Genomic DNA, 9,836 nt, shown 5'->3' on the forward strand with positions numbered 1-9,836 from the left:
CGATATGGAAACTCAAAAGAGACGGTTGTGAATTGTTATACTTCGATGGCGCCCGAGCTTTGCATGAGTTTTCTAAGTAAACCATTTTTACCGACTTTATTACAGACCATGCCAATAATTAAGAGCCACGTAAGACTACACTGGTTCGCTTTTCAATGAAATGAGTGGGTTAGATAGGATTGGTGAAATTAGAAGTGGGGGTATATATTTGGAAAGTGAGAGGACAACTGATTGTTTCATCAGTCCACGGGGCGTTGACAAAAGTTCAACGAAGAACAATTTTATATAAATTTATTTATTTGTTGTGTAAAATTCCTTAAATACCCTTTTAAACTTTGGCGAAAAAATAAAAAAATTTATTGCCTCCATTACACAGATAAAATCATATGCTATGTTTAGAAAGCCCACATTTTTTGTCTATTTTATCAATATATATATATATATATATATATGAAGTTGTGTTATGGTATAATTTGATTTTGCCGATATTTGTATTTCTACTATTAGATTTAAATCTAATTGCTGTAAATCATCTCTTTTGAGATAAAAAACAACAAATCCCCCCATTAGCCATTCTCTCTGCAAATATATGATTTGATTACTATTCATTCTATTGTTGTTATACTGGTTTGTGTTTGTATTTCTCTGTCTCTATCTTTAGTTGATGAATTCTCTCTCTCTCTATTATTATTATTTAAATTTATAATTTATTTCAATTTGAAAATGAATTAATTGTATGCTCCTACGCAATTGGCCAATTGCTAATATATAATATTTTTAAAATCATTTTTTATGTACTCGGAAAAATATATTTATGTATTTATATGTTCTAATTTTTAAAACTATTTATAAAATAAAACAAATAATGCATGCATTTGTTTAGAAATATAATTAAAATATTAAATTCTAAATACAAATAATTAATATGGAGCAAGTCAAAGGTTAAGGGCATTTGCGGAAATTCAGGGAGCATGTGTTAAATGTATGATGATAATGACACTAAAACTTATTTATGAAAGCAATTACTTTATGCAAATCTATTTCGCCATCATATTTCTACTTTGGAAATTTCTCCAAGTCATTCTCACTCTAATTTAATAAATCAAAAACGAGTGTTGCAAAAATTACACATAAGATATTATTAAATTGACTAATTGGTAAAATAGTGGTCCTCCTATAATATTTATTATATTAGCATATCTTTGCATAGGAAAGATATTATCGGTATGTGCATCATAGTAAAATAAATTGGTTTTTCACATAATTATTCTTAGAGTTGGTTATCTCATTATATGAGAAACAAATTACTCAAATGTATTACCTTTCTCGTAACTTTTTTTTTTTTTTACACTATTGTAACTAAATCTAATACTTTTTTCATAAATCTAAGTTTCAAGTGTTAAACATACAAACACAATGTTTAGAGGAATCAATAATTATTTGACCTCTTGGTATTAGGTCTCTTATATATAAGCTCGCTCCATATTTATATCCATCTTTGACTTAACCTTTAAATGGTGTGTTTGTAACCTAGTGTATATATATATTTATATATATTTAGAAAATTTCTGTATGCGTTTAAGACCAAGCCTTTCTAACAAACACCTAAAATGATGTTTGGAAGTATCCCAACAGCTTTCTTAGTCTTTAATTAAGTAAATAAATGTTAATATTGATCATTAACATTAACAAACACTCATCATTAATTAAAAAAAATACAATATTTATTTTAAAATATTTATTTTAATTAAAATTAAACAAATAAAATATAATCAATTTCACAATGTGTTTTCTTAGAATAAGTGTAAATAATGGATAAGAGTGAAATAATTCAATACTGTTTTTAAGTGTTTAATGTTGAATTTAGCTTTAACATTACTCAAAATAAATTTATTTAATGAAACAAGAAATAAAAAGTATATATTTTATATATATAACAACTGCCCAATACCATAAGCATTTTATAAATTATTCTGACACCAGTAACCATCAGATATACATCACAAAGTGAAAGCATGTATTGAAGTCAAATAACAAGAAGTTTCAGAGGGTAGATCAGACTAAGAACTAACCTACTTGTTAAGTCTTTTGCTTACACAGGTGAATTTTACCGAACCTTTGGAAAAAAAAACACCACATGCAAATTAAAATGCAGGTGCATTTATGTCAAAACATGGGAGTGTATGCATGCATTATTTAATCATGAAAGCTGTGAGAATCACTGCAGTAAACCACTCTTCTTGCCCCATACAATGGCCAAAATATAAACAATGATGCAGCTTCCAACAGTACCCAATGCCACCTCCAAGAACTTGGGGTAAGGAGCAGTGAAGATGTCAATATGTATATTAATTCCGAAAACCCCGACGACCACGACCCCTGCCGTGATCACAAGAGTTGCTGTGCTGAGCATGACTCCCATTTGAAGAAGCTGGTTCTGTTTCTCATCAAGCATGATGTTGATGTAATCTTCAGTGTCATCGACATACTCTCGCAACTTCAAAAAAATTTCACAAGAAAAAAAGGTAAATTTTATCAGTCATTTTGTCCTGAAACAAATTTCTAACCAGAATTAAAAAAAAAAAAATGTTTCACATGATAAAAGTTTACAGTTTTTCAAGTCCATGGCTTTTGTTATAATGTAACTAGAATCATCACTCTGACTTCAGAAATTTTAAAGGCATTAAACTAATTACTAACTCCAGATAGTTTGTTCAAAAGCATCAGCAGCAGACTTTATACTTCATCTCTGATTTCAATGCAGAAAAACTTCCTCAATAATCCTATCTAAGAATTAAGTTACAGTGTTTTTTGCAGTTTATTTGAATCAGTATTGCATGAGTCAAGGTGTTACAGCCAGTTCATTTAATTAAGCTTCAGATCTTTCAAAATATTGACCTTGGATTCATAAATGATATGAAAAAACCAGAACTGACTATGTTACAATGCCTCCACTGTGCATTAGCCTGTAAGAACTGAGATTAGATAATGCACTGGAAGAACTCAACAATCCTAATCAACTGGTATGTTTGATGGAAAGATGAATTCCTCAAAACCTTGAAATTAGAAGTTGTCAAACATAATCTAAAAGCATGAGCAACGTTACAAGTTTCTAAAATTGTGTAAACAATAGGAAAAATGGTAAAAGAACAAGCATGCTACTGCTGCGAATGTCGTATGTTCTTCAAAATTAAATATACACTGTTTATACAAGATGTGAATCATAAAATCATTCACAAAACAAGCACACATGCTCAAGGCCATGAAGAAATCACATGACAATCTAAAAATCTTTTAATAAATTAAAAGGAAGAGGTTGCAGCAAACATACAGTTGATAGCTTATTTAAGGTTCCATCTATCTGAACAAAGTAAGCTTCTAATAGCATCTCCAGATCCTCAATGTTAGGCTTGTAACCACATAAGCTCTCATGGCTGCTCTCTGTGTCATCTTTGATATCTTCATCCCTATATATATATTCAAATATTGCAATCTAAGAAATTTTACAGCATGATATCAATTGCTCACAAGAACCAAAGCAACAAAATTTAAAGGAAGAGATGCAGATCCATAAAGCATATATGATCCTTTTTTTTAATCATATTTATCTCAGCAATTGAGTGATATGGCAAGAACAGCAGGCTTAAGAGCACTATATTGACTAAATAACATGAACTATGCTGGAAAAGAGCAGTTATAGAAGTACAAGATTTGCAATACTAAAGTGTAGTGGCATAACAAAAACTGAATATTGCAACAAGATATATACCTTTACTTACCCTGAACCATCTTCCTCATTAGATAATTGAAAAGTGCAGTTTAATTATTTTATTAAAAAAAAAGTCAAGGAAAAGCATTGACACCTCTGTAAAGGGAAATGTGAACATAAGTTACATAACTGCAATTACTTGAAATCACTTTCATGTTTGTACATTGCTGTGCAGAAAAAAGAATATGACTCCATCACAAACAAATAAATCATTTTATGCTGATCATGATATTCAGTTATTATAACATGGGAAAAAACATACATCAGACATGCCATCTTTTGTGCAATAAAAAAGAAAGAACTTCATATAACTTAACCCTCATTACTGAAAAAATTTTCCACAAGAGCCAAGGCCAATATGGCATTATATAAGGAGAAAAAACTCATGCAAGAAAACCTTTTAAGAAGCGCCAATAAAAAGTGAAATGACATTTGCCTTTTGTTTGTTAAATTGTTACTCACCTATCCTCGCTCACTTCGAGCACATCATTGTCTAACTCAACTCTTGATGAGGTTTCACCAACTGGTTGGGGAACAAGCTTGTCTGTCAAGTACATGTCATCCATATCCATGTCATCGTCTAGTAAATGTTCAAGTTCATCTCTCACCTATCACATATAAAAAGAACAACTAAGAGACATTAAATAAAACTAAATTTCAAACATAAAACCAGCGAATTGCAAGTTCATTTCCATTCAATTACAAAAAAAAAATGCAGTGAAGCCAGTAAGAACTCCCATTGACCAAATATGATGCAAGAAAATTGGAGTCTTTGCACAAATCCATTGATGTAAGCTCAATACTCATCTAGTTGAAATTATATAATTTATATAAAATTTTAAAGGAAAAGGCAGTAGTAAATTTATCACATCACAGTGTTGCAGCCGTCAAAACAAATGATCGATCACCTTCTGTACACGGCCTGAAATTGCAACCAAACGACTCTTTATTTGTCTAACACGCTCAAGGTTCAGTGTGCTGATTTTAGAAGTTAACTCATCTAAAGCTGGATATGCCTCTTGTTCTAATGTTAATGTCTGCAACAAGAACAAGTTGTAAGCTAAACTGAAACATAAAATTGTACCAACCATAATCTAATTGTAAAAAATCACATATTGTAATTTCAAAATGAAACATAAACATGCAACAGAGTGAGGCTTAATATAGTTCAGTTGCAAATGAGAGTATATATAGTTTAAAAGGGTTAAAAGGGTGGTAGATCATACTTCAAGATAAATTAATACTATATGAAATTGTAAGAAATTATAGTATCCATTTAAAATGTCCATGAAGAAAATATTAATATATCATACAACTACTTGAGGCTAATTTTGGTAGAATCAGAAAAAAGGAAAATGATATTTGGTTACCATTTTTATTCATCCCAGTTATATATGATAACCTAAAATTAGTGTTGGCAAAGCAGTTCCACTACAAAGATGGAGCAGTATTAATAAAACTAACAGGAATAACTAACTCATGTGGGTAAAAATTTTGTCAAAAAACTTATTCTGGCTTTAATCTCCAACCAAACAACTTAAGAAGGTTATAAAACCAAAGCCACAAAACTCACAAACTGAAAAGCAAAGTCACAAATTGAAGTATTCTACTTTACAATAAATTGTGTATCATGAAAATGATAAAAACATTTTAGATAACATGCAAACTATCAAAAGAAGGAATCCAATAATAATATGAAAGGTAAAGGTCATGGTAAAAAAAAATTAAAAAAATCTACCTCAGATTCAAGGCATCTGCAAGCAGATTCAAGACAGACTTCAAGTGCTCTGAACTCAAAAGGCAGTACTTTAGTGACACCATTTTTGCATAAGTCCAATGGAGGACTTGAGCTACCTTCTGCCATTTCAACATTTCCAGTTGTTGATGCTAGATACTGTTTAGGACTTCCACTTTGTTGTCCCCCCACACCACTCTGATTAGGAGATGAAACAATAGCCTTCATCCAATTCTCTCCATCCATATCACTGGACCCTGCAGCCTAGTAGAACATAGAAACTAAAAATTATCTATATATTTACTATATCAATACTTGTAAAAAAAAATAATTAAATGCTTTTATCATCAGTTTGGTGGAGATTGATCAAATTAACCCCATAGTGGTTTACTCAGGCCAAATGTAATCTGGTAGAAAATCTGAGTTAGTAATGAATCAGTTGTAAGCAAATTAGTTCACTGGAAGTTCAAATGAAGGCACATAACTTATATAATTTATATGTCAGTTCTCTAGGAGTAAGGCAAACATGTATCATGATCAAGGGCTAAATGATGGTCACCCACATTTGGATCTTTATCAATTGTTTCTTTCATAATACCTTATTAATCTTATTGAACAATCAAGTAAGTACTTTTGTCCCTCTGATCCATCATGAACGTTATTTAAACTTGCAAATTGTTGCAAGCTTAATTAAACATCAAAGATATAATTGTTTCTTTTGTAAGAACTGGAACATTGTCAACCCAAAACTCCCACACAAACTAGATTTTAGTAAAAAAGAATTGAAGCAGTTTAATGAAACCATCATGATAACACTGGGTAAATTTTTTTGATAGGGTACCAAAGCATGGGCCATTTTCATTTTGGTGTCTAGACTTCAATTTGAATAAAAATAGTTACTTAACTTTAATTTTGTTTCATTGGATGGCATCTAAAAGATTTTGGTTTATTTTTGATGATATAATGTTAGAAATTTCTGTCAGCATGTGAAATGAAATTACCAATTGGGTGAACAATGTGTTATACATATGTTGACAGAGAATTTCCGGCATTTATATCATAAAAAATAGGTTAGAATCTCTCTGATAACCACCCTCTAAAGCACAATTGAAGTTGAGTAACTATTTTAATTAAAATTAAAGTTTAGATCCCCATAATAAAAAAGGACCATAATTTGGAACCCTCCTAAAAAATCAACGCTGATAACACTTATACCTGAACTAGTACTCACAAAAATTATAATAAACTTTGCTGGTAAAATCACAAGATCCATGTACCAAATTTAAATTCTCGAGAATATTCATGAAATAAATAAAATAATAATATTGAATGATTATTAGTTCACATATAGATAAAAATGTTCATAATGCTAGTAAGTAGTAAAGAACAAAAGCTGGTTGGAACATGTAATCTTGGGTCCTTCCTAGTAAGTTCACATCTTATAGTTTTGGATCAAACATGGCTTACATAGCATGAAAACCAATGCAATTAGCAAAGGTGTCTAATTAGTGTACCACTTAACTAATTAGTGTGTTGAAAACTAACTAAAAGATTAGCATTTATTATTTTATTTTTTTATAAATATTAACACATATCAAATAAAAATCTTAGAGAGTAGAGGTTGGCCCTATTTTAAATTTAAAAATTTGAGTCTATTTTTCTATAATCTTGAGCCTCTGTGTTGGTTAGCCAACTAAAAACAACCCCAATAAACAAAGAGGGAGAATTAATTTTGTTCCTAAAAATCTCAAGCTTCAGGCTCCAAATTAAAAATTTTCAATCAAATTCTTTAAAAGAAAAAATAAAGAAAAAAACATTAAAATACTACTAGCACATATCAAATGAACATATTAGAGAGTAGAAGTTGACTGTATTTTAAAAGTTTCAGTCCATTTTTCTATAAGTTTGATCTTTTGTGTTGGTCAGCCGACTTAGCCAACTAAAAACAAACCCAATAAACAAAGAGGAAAAATTAATTTTGTCCTAAAAATCTGAAGCTTCACTTCCCCAGTTAATAATTTTCAACAAAATTGCTTTAAGGAAAATAAATAAAATAAAATAAAATAAAATTCATAAAAAAAAAATGTTATCTTACTCATTCAATAATAGAAAGATAGAGATGCAATTCATTGATAAAAGCACACTGTTCATGAAAATTACAGGTTGCACGTCCCAAATTAAAATTTTCATGCAGAACAATGACAAGAATAGAAGATTTCCAAACCTAGAAACATCTAATTTCATCTCATGTTGAACGCTAAACATTACAAAATAGAAAAAGCTAATTTCTTAAAAAAAAACATTATCTATTTCAAAACATAAATTCATAAATTAAAAAAATTAGGAAAAATGAACAAACAGTGTGTGTTCAAATTTGGGAAAAAAGAATTAAAAGATAAAAGGAAAATATACGCCAAACACAAAAAGAAAAATTTTTACAGATGTGTTTCATTTCTTCACTTTGAATTCTCAAAAATTGAACACAATTCTCTCAATGTTTTCTTCATCTTTTCCACTATTTCCCTTTGATCCAAACACACAGGCACAAAGAAAACAACATAAGAGAAATAAACAGGATTCATAGAGAGGGGCATGGACTGGTTAACTGGGCCCATCAGATCCGATTAATCCAAAGCTGGACCTAAAATCGGCCCGTGTTACAATGAGAAACCGCTGAGCAGGTCTGACCCGGTGGACTTGCTGAGTCCCGGCTAAGCCGGTCTAACATGACATGTTTTAATTTTTTTAAATTATTATTTAAATAAAATTTTATTCTAAAATTAAAATCTTCTTTTAAAAGTTGAAGTTTATGTTATTGATGGGATTCCAACCTAGCCATTGTGCATAACAAACCATCACATTTACCAATTAACCTACAATGTTTTAAATGCTTCTTCGGTAATATTGCCGTAGCTTTAGCCCAAATAAAACTTGTTGATCCCCATCCTACAACTATCTCTATAACATGTATTTTTATAATAATAATAATAAAAAAAATTTAATAATAAAATTTAAAAAAAAAAAAATCAACCCGTTTGGTCACAGGTTGGGAGGCTCCCTTGTAACCGAGCTGGTTATAGTGCGGACTGGTTACAAGTTACCATCCCGGTCCACCAGATCAGCTGAGCTGGCGGGTTATCCCGGATAGGTTTTAGTCCGGGCCGGGCCAAACCTAGCCCGTGCCCAATTTAGATAGAAATTCCACAATACCTGCTCCAACGGACGCTGGTGAGGACTGGAGGTCCGGGCCTGAAGTTCCTGAACGAAAGGAACCACCGAAGGTTCCTTGGAATTCGGTACCAAAACCTCATTAGCAGTGATAATAGCCTTGATATGCTCCAGATTGATCACGCCCTCTCTCTTCCCAGAATCGTTGACGGATACGAGAGCAGCGGATCAAGGACTCTGAGATCACGCGCTGGGAGCCCAGTCCGCCGCATGATCGAGTGCTTCCCGACCTCCTCCAGGTACGAGCCTCCGCTAGCCGCTACCACCAGCCACTCCCTGCTCGCCGTTCCCTTCCTCCTTGCCCCCAGCGCCGATATCCGGGGGTGCCCATCGTCCTCCACTGCCGCCGGCCCCCGGTTCGATGATCGCTTCATCGCGAGATCTCCGATTGGGTTTCTAGGGTTTCTGAGCTCCTCGCATTCCGAGGACTTGAACGAGATATGGAAACTCAAAAGAGACGATTGTTAACTGTTAGTACTTCGATGGTGCCCGGGTTTTTCATGAGTTTTTCTATGTAAACCATTTGAATCGACCTTGAAACCGACCAAACAAATAATTAAGAGACACGTCATACTACACTGGTTTGTTTTACAATGACTTACGTGGGTTAGATAGGATTGGTGAAATTATAAGTGGAGTTGTATATTTGGAAAGCGAGAGGTCAACTGATTGTGGGATAGTCTACGTGGCATTGACATCAGATAAACAAAGAACAGTTATATTTTAATTAATTTATTTGTTACGTAAAATTCCTTAAATACCCTTTGTAAACTTTTTTGAAAAATTAAAAAATTTTATTAGCCAAACCCATTGACATGAGCCCTTTGTTTGCAGGGTTCAACTCCCCTGTCACATAGATAAAATCATTTGGTATATATATATATATATATATATATTTTTTTGACACAGGACGATAAACGTCACGGTCCCCCCACTGGGAGAAGTCAAGGACAGGCGCCAGAGCATCGCTCCACAGCACCTTCACCCAAGCACAAAGCATCGCGTGGAGCAAGGCTCGAATACGCGACCTCCATGAAACTCTTGGGGACCCGGTACCACTAGGCCATTAGGCCGGTGGTCATTTGGTATATTTAAAAACCCACA

General features: G+C 32.4%; 1 protein-coding gene across 1 annotated transcript; it reads right to left on the bottom strand.

Moving 5' to 3' along the window:
- Nucleotides 1-1,995: 1,995 nt before the first annotated feature.
- Nucleotides 1,996-9,153, bottom strand: LOC120275665 (magnesium transporter MRS2-F-like). Its single transcript, XM_039282324.1, is given in 7 exon segments — nucleotides 1,996-2,497; nucleotides 3,332-3,467; nucleotides 4,232-4,377; nucleotides 4,678-4,806; nucleotides 5,508-5,768; nucleotides 8,715-8,857; nucleotides 8,860-9,153. Coding segments are annotated over 7 exon segments (1,341 nt in total). The 5' UTR covers nucleotides 9,107-9,153; the 3' UTR covers nucleotides 1,996-2,218.
- Between the last annotated feature and the right edge of the window lie 683 nt (nucleotides 9,154-9,836).

Source organism: Dioscorea cayenensis, chromosome 14 (genome assembly GCF_009730915.1).
Source record: "Dioscorea cayenensis subsp. rotundata cultivar TDr96_F1 chromosome 14, TDr96_F1_v2_PseudoChromosome.rev07_lg8_w22 25.fasta, whole genome shotgun sequence".
Taxonomy (NCBI): domain Eukaryota; kingdom Viridiplantae; phylum Streptophyta; class Magnoliopsida; order Dioscoreales; family Dioscoreaceae; genus Dioscorea; species Dioscorea cayenensis.